Source organism: Branchiostoma belcheri, unplaced genomic scaffold (assembly GCF_001625305.1).
Source record: "Branchiostoma belcheri isolate BF01 breed outbred unplaced genomic scaffold, Haploidv18h27 scaffold33, whole genome shotgun sequence".
NCBI lineage: Eukaryota > Metazoa > Chordata > Leptocardii > Amphioxiformes > Branchiostomatidae > Branchiostoma > Branchiostoma belcheri.
The window spans coordinates 2356777-2368674 of NW_017803943.1; the positions used below are offsets into that span (position 1 = coordinate 2356777).

General features: G+C 42.1%; 1 protein-coding gene across 1 annotated transcript; it reads right to left on the minus strand.

Moving 5' to 3' along the window:
- Positions 1–1636: 1636 nt before the first annotated feature.
- LOC109475196 (leucine-rich repeat-containing protein 15-like) lies at positions 1637–7733 on the minus strand. Its single transcript, XM_019775778.1, has 3 exons — positions 7514–7733; positions 6692–6882; positions 1637–4610 (listed from the first exon to the last, which is right to left on the minus strand). Exon 3 carries the CDS (start codon positions 4597–4599, stop codon positions 2941–2943), a length of 1659 nt encoding a protein of 552 aa, XP_019631337.1. The 5' UTR covers positions 4600–4610; positions 6692–6882; positions 7514–7733; the 3' UTR covers positions 1637–2940.
- Between the last annotated feature and the right edge of the window lie 4165 nt (positions 7734–11898).

An 11898-nucleotide genomic window follows, 5' to 3' on the forward strand; every position in this document is an offset into this window, starting at 1 on the left:
CGACATTTTGCGAGATGCATGAATTTTATGTCACAGGCTAGGCTTGATTCACACAGGTCATTGACACGTACTGCTTATCATATAAAAATTAGGCCAATTTAGGCCATAGACAATATTTAGGCCAATTTAGTCCTGATTCCGTCATTCACACCACAGGAGTTCCAACGTATTTCATTAACCCGAGCCGTTTTTCATGGAACTACATGACATGTATAATTCTCTATTCATGAAAAGCACAAAAAGGCAAGTAGGCCGCTTTTTATTGAGGTCATGAGGGAAAAGGTAAGGGTCAGAAATGATATAAAGTTTACATCATTTAGAGTCCTAACAAAGCAAATGGAAATATATATGTCGCACCCGATACCATGCTTGGTTTTCGGACTAAAATTATTCCATTCCTTGGGCGCGGCCATAATCTTTGCTTAAGCCGACATGCCGTGTGGTAGCCATGAGGGAATTGTAAAAGTAACGCTTGCGAGTGAGTGAGTGAGTGAGTGAGTGAGTGAGTGAGTGAGTGAGTGAGTGAGAGAGTGAGTGCGCGAGTGAGTGAGTGAGTGAGTGAGTGACTGAGTGAGTGAGTGAGTGAGCGAGTGAGTGAGTGAGTGTATTTGTACACGCGACCCCAGTGTGTTAGCCTTGAGTGTACATGTAGTTGTAGCGACACCAGGCTACCGGCACAATTATGATTCTGGTACTGACGATCACACAACCGAGCAGTACCAACAGAAATCATTTGATAGCCCGATGTACAAAAAAAACTAAAACTAAAACAAAACAGTCGTGACAATTCTGTGGGGCCACAGACGTAATATAAACGTTATACAGATTTACTTGACATCCACGGGCGCGCTATGTGTCGCCTGATTTCGAAAAATAAATGTAACAGGAGAAAACTGACTAGAAAGGCCGACATTCGCTCGCGAGCAAATACGGCATATTTCACTCCATCTCTCTCCCCATACAAAATGGACTGTTTCAAACTCACTCGAGCAAAAGAAGAACATTTCAAACTTACCTCTGTGCAAAAGAAGAACGTTTCAAAACTAACTTCTCCCTAATATAGAATTGAACTAAGCAGCTAAAGCAGTCCACGCCATGTTAAAAATCTTTCGCTATGCAAGGATAATCCCAAATAAACAATGATCGTATTTTCAGAGTTGGGAGAAACATTACAGGAGTTATTATAAACAAAACATGATGTAAATACCTTTAAGCTAGTTTCCCCAAGTACACACAGCCAGCAGCCTGTGAGAGAGGTCTGTCGCGAAGTGTTTTTTTGTGGCACAAGTTACCGCAGATTATGATTAATTAATGTTAAACAGAATGTCACATACTACAGCTACGTAGAAATAGATTTGCGTGTCAAAACGGTGCAGCTAATAGTCTGTGAATGTCTATCACTTTAATCATAGAAACCTGGGACTTCAAACAACCCTGAGTGTTATTAAACAATCCAATTCAATTTTCTGTTCTGTTCCTTTAAGTCTTCATATCTGAAAGATTGAGTAAAACTTAATCTACCAACCAATCTACTTACGAGACTAATAATTCTAATAAAATACGGTAAAATTAATATTTCATATAATACTACCTAAAAACTTGCTTGAATAGAAAGTTGAATGGAAAGATGCAGGTTTATAGATTGGTGAACATGTATTGGAACAATAATTTTCCACACTTGCACCAGTACATTTTGCTTCTAAACATCGCGTAGTGTTAAGGAGTGTGGACTATACAGATATAGAGGTACCAATTAGCCTTAACCTTCATAGCACGCGCAGTCTCTACGACTGGGCTATTCGTGGAACTTTATTATGCGTTCTCTTCCCTCTGGTATATCACGTCTGTTTGTACTGTACTCGCAGGGGCAGCAACAGGACTCCGGAACAAATATAAGGGATATGCCAGAATGGAAAACAAGCGTGTTATAGAAAGTTTAAGAAAATATTGTTATGTAAGACTACGTCTAACATTATACTACATTTTACTAGCATTACTTACTTACATACATGGTACTAGCTTAATTTGCTGGGTTTGACAAAAAAACCGAGTCCAGTCATCGAGCCTGCCACAAATCGGCTGCTATATTACAGATTATACAACAAATATCTAGATCAATCACTCCAACTATATACACCTCATAATTAATACTTATGAACAAATAGAAGTGATATGCCAGAATGAAAAAAAAACGCATTATAAACTAAAGACTCAAACAAAATCCAGTCATCGAGCCTGCTACACATCTACAAATCGACCGATATATTATATATTATACATGTTACATGTAACAACAAATATCTAGATCTATTACTCTAATTATATACACCTTACAGGTAATACTCATGAACATTTACACCACGTACAATATTGAATAATGTATCTTGAATAGTTGTTTGTTTTTACACCTAGCAGCAAGGAAACCATCAGTGATAGCTATTATAAGCTATAGCTTTACATACAGAGATTTTTCTTAACCTTTTCATTCTTTCATGATACCTTACAACACTGCAGACAGAAATCTATTAGAAAACATCAGCAGTACCCATTTTTAAGGAAAATCACAAGCTTGCTTCTGTTCTTGTTTTGGGGCTAATTTAGAGTTCAAATCTTACTCAAGCCAATATACATACTTCAAGTATGACAACTATAGCAACAGTTAGAAATGAAACAGTTTGTCAATAATACACTATCAAACGTTTGGAATCTACCATCCACAAACCCTTACATCTGATTTTAACTTGATCACGCCAAGCATTCAGTAACTTAATCTCCAAGCAGATCAATTTCGGTGGCAAGACAGTATCCATTAGCCAGAGAAGGTCGTCGGCTACCGACGGTGGGGGTAGCGACAAAAAAATTTACGGCCATATATAAAAAGCTAACGATCATTCCCCCACAACCTCTGCTTGGAGAGTATCGGTAACTTTCAAATCGTTCTCAGAATCTGATGCTATTCACCAACAGGTTTATCAACATTATCAGAGGCATGGCGAAGCCAGCCCCAAACCCTTGGTTGCGATTGGCTGAGCTTGTAATGCATTTCAGAACATCTTTAGAGATAGTATCTAGTGTCCTTTTGTAAAGCTCCTGCGGCTTCCAGCAAATCAGTCTGAAACCCAGAGCCCTGAAGGTAGGACACGCGTACAGCGGCTTGAGTCGACACGTACAGTCGAGCGTGACTTCTACCTCAGTGCTTGACGGGAAGGTCCCACAGGACACGTTCTGAATGTCCATGTCATACAGGGCAAGAGATTTCAGTGCTGGCAGGTTCTCAAAAGTGCCGTCTTGGATAATTTCGAGGTTGTTATCTGACAAACCCAGCCGAGATAGTTCCGTGAGACCAGCGAAAATATCCACGGGTAAAGCTGAGAGGGAGTTACCCCCCAAATCTAACCTCTTTAGAGTTTGCAAACCTCGAAAAATGCCAGAAGGCAAGCTTTTCAGTTTGTTTTCTTCTATCTTAATTTCCAAAACATTCCTAAAGTCCTTGAAAATATCTTCGTCGAGGTTTTGTAGCATATTGTTAGAGAGGTATAACTCACGAATCTCGGCTAGATTGTCGAACACGCCATCTGGGAGGGTCGAAATGCGGTTGGATGTTAGATCAATCTTACGCAGTGCAGGAAATGAGCTGAAAATTCCCGGTTCGATCGTTGAAATGGTGTTATTTGAAAGATACAAAGAGGCGAGCAGAGGATGGTCACCGAAACTGTTCCTGCGCAATTCAGCAAGATCGTTGTTGTCGAGCCAAATCTGTCCTAAATTGGGCAGGCCCTGGAAGAGACCAGAGGCGAGAGAAGAGATTCTGTTTTCGTCTAGATACAGATTTCGAAGATTATCTAGTCCGTTGAAGACCCCAGATTCCAGATCGCCAAATCCGTTACTACCTAAGAATAAAGTGGCGAGATTTGTGAACCTCGCAAAACCGTCCCGATTGAGGCTCGCTATACTGTTCCCACTGAGGTCTACTTCTGTAATGTTATCTGGAATCGCGGGGAGAATGTTGTCCAGTGACTCGAGGCCATTATTAGCTAGAGTTACTGTACGTAATGATGTTGTTTGAGAGAAAATACCAACTGGAAGGGCCTCTATGATGTTATTCTTAAGGTCAATCTCTTCCAGATTAGTTAATCCGTCAAAGAGATTAACACTCAAAGTCGAAATGATATTCCCCCAAAGACCTAATCTTGCTAAGGACCTCAAATTACGAAAGGTTCCATCCAGTAGAGTACTAGACGTTATACGATTTTTTTCTAGCTTGAGGGTCACAAGACTCTCTAGACCGTCGAAAGTGCCGACATCAAGCTTGTGGATGACATTGTCGGAAAGGTCCAGCTCTCTTAGTCGGCTTAAGTTGCTAAACACCTGACGGGGAACGTACGTTAGCCGGTTACGCTCAAGTCTTAGAATAGTAGTGTCAGCGGGGATGTCACTCGGCGGTTCCGTCAGGCTTCGCTGGAAGCAGTAGATTTCTGTTCCTCGGCAGTTGCACAGTGGTTCGGGACCGCTACACGCAGGCAGGGGCGCCCCTTGCGTCCAGGGTGCGAACTGCATCAGCCCGGTCAGCAGAAGGAGGTACAGGTGTGAAAGGATCATGTTGTTCCGGCCTGAAACGTTATAGGATATATATTAACTCAAGAATGTTATATGGGGTCGTGTGCATGTGGCGTAGCGGCAGAGTGCTCGACTCGGAACCAAGAGGTCCCGGGTTCTAGTCCTGACATGCCGATCTTGTGCCCTTGGGAAAGGCACTTTACACTTTCCTCACTTAACTCAAGTGAGTATTGTCCTGAATGTATGCCCTGTATTTGTACAGGTGTTGCTCTGTGTTGGTGGCGGCATGAAATAAGTTGATATGATTGAGTGTGTCGTCGCAAATTTTGGAATAAAAAAAAAACAATGTTAGAATGTCGATACAAATCAATCCGATGATTGTAAAAGCTCATTCCAATCCCAGACCAGTCACGCAGTTTTGAATTATGTATAGAGAAAATAGCCTTCTGAAATTATAGTTATATATCAATAGATGTCATACTTTTACCCTGTACAATTTTTTGTGATATTAAAAAAAAACACGCAGACCTTTCTTCCTACTGTCCCAGCACTGTCCCAAAAATGAAATGAAAGTGAGGATAAACTGTCCCAACCTATTTTTCGGGATAAATAAAGTCAACTTCATTTTGCTTATGTTCACTCCCAGGAGCACTATAATTGCAGAGTAGACAGGAAATTTTGGAGGACTTTTCCGGATCCAAAAGCCAGGACGTGTGCCTGATAAACGAAAGAAGGGCTGACATTCTGATGTTGATTATTTTTCTATTGTCCCAAAAAATGTCCCAAAGTGTCTTTTTAGTTGTCCCAGCCTAAATTGTACTGGTCATCAGTGGCCATTTGACCACCTTTAATTTCGAGCCCTGACACGTTAATAATGTATGTGTTTCAGGAGACTGTGACTTGATGAAGGGACTGAATACGAAATGAAGGTTGTCATAGAGACGCCTAGGATATCAAAATAGCAGAAATCCACAGGGAGCAGATCTAGACGTGACTCATGCATCAGACATCGCTGCTAACGATGATCGTAAAACTGCCGATATTGGCATATAGCATGCAAACATGTACCCGTACGCACAGGTGCCCTTAAAACACAGAACATGCCGAAAAAAACACGGAATATAGCATGCAAACATGTACACCATGTGGGGCCAAGAGGTCCCGGGATCGAGTCCTGACATGCCACCGATCTTGTGCCCTTGGGAAAGGCATTTTACACAAGTTTCCTTACATCGCTCAGGTGGCAATGACCACAGTGTATTGTCCCCTGTGTTGGTGGCGGCATTAATATAAGTTGAAACTTGAGTGTGCAGTCACCACGTCTTGTGATTACATGTTGGAATAAAAAAACATGTACACACAGGTGCCCTTAAAAACGAACAAATGGCGAACAAAACACAGCGAAAAAATACATGCACACCTGTACAACTAAACGGTTGTCTCCTCATATGTTGTTGCCAATGTCATGGTAGTAAAACTGTAGCCTCCTTCGCAGTCTTGTTGGGCGTCGGCGTAATTTTTTCTGTGAGCGACGCGAGTAATATGCCGCCGCGAGGGACGATTTGCTGCCGAGGGACTTTTGCCAAGGAGAGAAGGCTTGGAGCGCGGAAACCTTCTCTCCGTGGCAAAAGTCCCTCCGCAGCAAATCGTCCCTCGCGGCGGCATATTACTCGCGTCGCTCACAGAAAAAATTACGCCCACGCCCAACAAGACTGCGAAGGAGGCTAGTAAAACTGCTGCTCTGCTGCTCAGTGACATATCGATATTGGAATATCTAATCTCTGACAGTAGCAGTAATCTCTAAGTAGATCCTACAGTGGCAAGGCAGTATCCATTGGACAGAGGAGTGTCCATTAGCAAACTTTTCTGGACAATGGATACTGTCTTGCCACCGTAGGATCTGCTTGGAGATTAGGAGCATTTATGCACACACAGACTTGTACACACAGGTGCCCTTAAAACGAACAAGTGGCGAACAAAACACAGAACACGAGCGAAAAAAAAAACATCTGTACAACTTAAACGGTTGTCTAGACGTCCATTCCCACGGTGTTTTACATTGACAATGCCAAGTGCGGCGCCCATCTACTAATTAGGTTTGGCTGAAGCAACGCTAAAAGCGCACCGCACTTACTGTTCAAATCAGATTTCAGTTCGGCTGATCTGCTTAATGTGAACGTAATGCCTTGAAACCCCGGTTGAATAGGAGGCCTTGTTGAGGATTTTTGCCCGAGGCACTAAGTATAGACTGTCTGCGTTACGGTGTGATGACAAGTTGCTCGTCTTGTTTGGCGTCCTTGGTAGGCCTGATTAGAGTCCTATAGCCTGTTAACATATAAGAAACGTCAGTCAGAATGTTTTCACAAAACGTATATTCTCATATGCACATTTCTTGATATTCATTTTTGATATTATCTGCGTTTAAAAATCATGTTACTCGTCATAAAATATACAGTGGTCATGCATTCTAATGTTCAGTGCAACAGGTTAAAAATAAAATGTTTACAGATATCGACTAAAAGACTAGAGTTCGATTTCCTGTTGACTGGGTTTTTCAGCGGTCTGCACTTCACGTTGGTCCCCCTCATTAGCTGTACACAGGTGTGGCTTGCTCGACCTACGTCCTTGTTATGTTCCCGGATATAGGGTCTAGTGAGCAGTACGTACCTGTATACAGCTAACAAAAGAACCGATACGAAGTGAAGATTGCTCATGAGCCATTCTACCGGCAAACCGAACTCTAAACTCCATAAAATCGCACCCTGAAACGGTCAACGTATCTTCCCCGCATGTCTCTTGTCAGCCCTTAAGTATGGCAGTGACCTTGTTCAAGATTTTTGTGATGATACATGCGAAACATATGCACATGTCTGGCATAGTCAGACAACGTGTCAAGTTAAGGCTGTCCTATTCTTTTCACTGTCAGAATCAAACTTTAAGGCGAAAATTGACTTACAAGGTGTGCAGGTGGTCTCATAGACGCTGTCTTCGGACAACTTGCTTGTCAATCAGCGACTTGGAGTTCGCGGCGTCAACCTTAAGGAAGCCTTACAATCCTTCAGTTCTGTACAACATCAAGGGCGGGTCTCACAATGTGCCGCTGTACCGCCGTGTACACATGCGCGCCAGGAATCACTCCGCAGTCCGCGCGTAATAGTCCCCGGGCTCGGCCTTGCTTTCCGTATAAGGGAAATAGTTTAGATTGTTAGCTGTAATATTATTGCTCGAGGGGAAGCCGAAGTCATCTTCACGTGTCAATGAGGGCCTCTAGCGATCTATGCTGTTTATGCAGATGCTGGGTGTATCCTTTGCAAGGATATTTTAGCCGTATAGGGGCGCTTCTGAGACATGTGAAATCAGTCCATGGCAATTACGATGAGCAGTCTTAATTGTAATTGGTTTACTATATTATGGTGACGAAAATGGATGTCCAAATAAATAAAAGAAACGTCCAAATAAGGGAACTGTTTTAAACCCGGAGACCAATTAAGGTGGTTTGTCAAATATCAAGAAACGAAGTCATACTAAATCTCATAACTCGTTACTTATATATCCTGTTCCTTCCAAGCTCCTATACAGCAGTTAATCTTAATACAACTGAATGAGAAATGAGCCTACAGTAGTCAGTATCTGCCCAGTACTTAATCAAAGCTGAGTTCTCCTACGCAATCCGTCTGAGTCCTCTGACAGAAATGCGCAGCTGGACACGTCTGGGGGAAATTTAGTTGTCTAATTGTCTCTGTGGAAGGATTTTCCTCATTCCTCTCCCAAAGAACGTGGGAGAAAACCCACCCCACGACCCTGCCTGATGCACAGGCCAATAAAACACACATCCGAGCATCTTCCAGACTCGATGCAAGACGAAAAAGTCAACAAATCTCCTGTTTATAGAAGCAGCTGCCCTTCTCTGACTGGTGAACCCACATGTACAGGTACGGACCTGCAGAATGATGAAGATTTAAAGACATCCAATGCGATTTCAGAGCAGCAAAACTGGAAATATTCTGAATAAGGCTATCTTTATGATGTTGACATATACTGCTTCACATTAGCACATTTCAATAAGTATTTCATACTTTGGGTATTTAAAACTACAGTAACAAGTCTCAAGATGAGTCCTTTATTTTATGGGTGGTACCAAAAAAATCAGCCCAGGGTCCTCCTTTCAGTAACCATTTTCCATTGAAAGTTTGGGTATTTTTGCTCAATGAGGGTCAGTATACATTGGGACAATATGGTTTCAACTCCGTACGTAGATATAAGTGACTAGAATATGCCCTAAAACTGCATTGGGTGCCTTTAAGAGACAAGCATTCTTGTGCACCTAACATAATATCCAAGCAGATATTTGGTGGAAAGATAGTAACGTTTTTCTTTCCGACAAATGGGATTCACGAAAACAACAGTCAGAAACCGTAACGGTTACAGTCTTCCACCCCAAGATCTGCTTTGAAGATTGCACCTTACATGTATAATGTATATCCCATATAGTAATCAGTTCGGCCATGCACTAAGCGATTGAGAGCTCTATGAATACCAACCAGGTAGGAGGTTAATTGCATGTAGACCGGATGCTTACTCAAACGTCCATTATGAAAGAACTAGGCTTCTATGATTCGTAAGTACCAATTAAATATAGTAATGGAATTGCTGTAGATGTCTCTTTGATGTGTGTGTTGGGAATATCAATGATCAGTGGTGTCAGTGATAAACTTGTCATTCTATTCTTGATAAGCCCTTCTAGATGCATACTGTAGATCAAGATGCCTTACAATTTGGCACAATCCACTATCTAAATTGCAGTCTTTCACCCCCTAGCTACTTGGTGGTCAGCGAGGAAAATGAAAAGTGATCTCGACCCAGTTTCATGTCACTTAAGAGCTTATCGTCCACTGGTCATGACAGACAAGACAGACGCTATGAGCAGTATTTTTACAGGTTCACTGTTCACCGGGGAAATTGCCCTAGCTATAGTCTTTCCGACAACCATACGAAGCATGGACCATAGCTTAACTGTGTCCTAGTGACTATGACTATTACAGTAGTTAGCATGAATGTTGGGTGAGCGACCACGACCGGGATTCGAACTCATAACCTCTTGGTCCAGAGGCAGTGTCGCTAAAGCCACTGGACTACTCGCGCTTATAATGGGAAAGTACGACCAGTGGAGATGACGTTCACTATGTCACAGGCTAATGTCCATGACGCAGCTTGTACATGACTCCCATGACGTATAATTACAGCATATCGATGTTTAGTACAATACACCAATGAGAACATACGTACCTATCGATGTACACATTCCATTCTTAGAACCGCCAATGAAATTTGATCTCTAAAGATCAATAGCGTTATACATGGCAAGCCCACGGAGGTCCAATAGGTTTTATTATCTACGTAAAGAACTTATCGTGACTCAATTTTCCTTCCTGGTTTTGTTTACATCATCGTCAGAGGTGTATAAAGAGAGTTAGACGGTAGATGGATGATCAGTGACAGCCCAGTCTGGTCCTTACATTGTTACATATTGGGGAGATAATTGAGTATTGACTACAGGAATGTGTGTGGGTACCGTACTTCCTATAGTGTCGGTGTGAATCACGAGTAACTGGTGTTTGAAACGGGTTCCCACGAGTTCCCCAGAAAAGCGCAGGAAGACACACAGGGATCGCATCGCAGGTTTAGATTTAAAACTTTTTTGACAACATTGTAGATCGTTCTCACCCAGAACGTTAACTTACGACCATGCCAGTCAGTTTGGTCTTTGTGTTGGAACAAAGGTTTTAACTTTAAACCGGTGACTACCAATACAGGTTTAAGTTTTCCCTTGAATTCCAATTAAAGTTTTCCCTTGAATTTCAAGCAAAATCATAGATACGTATTGCCACTTTCTCTTTATTTTTCCAAGTTGCAGTTTGGTTGGCTGTGGTGTGCAGGTGTGCAGGTGATCTACTTTATCCACGAACATGCCGTGCATAGAATAATCCTGTCTAACTACAGAAAGTGCTCTGCCCAGGAACTGTCCCTTACTCCTCTTATCAAATAATCATGTGCGTCTAATCCTAATTCTATTTTTAGCAACGCTTCCGGGAGAGGGCCATCAATATATCTTAGACCAACTTAGGTAGGAAAAAGGTACATTCGTCATCATAATTAATATTAATGTATTGACGTCTGATAATCAATATTTCCAACAGTTCCAAAGCTCCCTTCTTTGAAAGAAAGGAGGGAAGCGGCCGCTTTGAAGCTGTTCACAGCTATGATAAAGCCTGAGCACCCACTACATGACCTAGTGCCCCCCCAACGGTCCACAGCTACAGGTATATGCTTGCGGAACGACAGTGCCTTCACTGTGCCAAAAGCCAGGACTGAGCGACTGAAAAGGTCATTTGTTCATTGTGCGGTAAAACTGTACAATGAGTCTGTTTCATAAGCTATCCCATGCTGTATCTGCATCCAATTTTGTTATCTTTAAGCTGTTTATTGTTCATTGATTGTATTGTATTATGTGTTTTGATTATATTGTAACAAACTATCCACTTCAGGGAGACTTTTGTCTTTCCCTGCATATGTATGTTTGGTGGTTGGAAAACCAATAAAGATATATGTATTAATGTACTGACATCTATTGACGTAAGTCTCTTCATCTATGTACCACTTATATGAATGAGATTTGCGGATGAACAAACCTATAACAAGTATTGACAGATATTGGCTATTGGAATATAATTTTATGAAAGACTTTGCAGTTCTCTGGTCACCCACAACGGAATAAAAACGAATTTGGAGATTACAAAGAAACAATTTAGTAATTTTAACGTCCCAGGTTCAGATTTTTTGCAAAATTCTGTATCTGTATCTGTAAAGCCGGTGTGCGGCGTAACACACCAGGTTCTGTACTGTATAGCCGGTATAACCGCCCTTCGGCGTAACACACAAGCTTCGCTGGCACGCGGCTCGGCGGCAGCTGGGTACATTACATCGAACTCTATTAGTTTCTACTTGCCATACATCCAATAAGGAAACTGTGTGCTGCTGCTAGGCTGCCTGTAACTATACACAGTAACCGAACGCCAGAGTCTGACAGGCGGAGGTCGACGGTGGAAACACGCCGTAAATTGAGATGAAGCACAGGTCTCAGACCGCCATGGGGGCCATGCGTCTCTCCTGACACCGCTCCGGCGAAACAGAAATACCTCATTTGTTACAAATCCCCGGTAGCCGGAGGCTGTAACAGTTAAATGTCACACTTCACATTGACCCAAGAGTTCGGTGATCTCTGAAACATTTCGCAAATGGTCTGTAACATCCTTGCCAGATATCTGTAACTTTTCTTCATTT

Bases quoted from the DNA above. Each gene is read 5' to 3' on its own strand.
- LOC109475196 (XM_019775778.1), bottom strand. From the start codon at position 4,599: ATGATCCTTTCACACCTGTACCTCCTTCTGCTGACCGGGCTGATGCAG.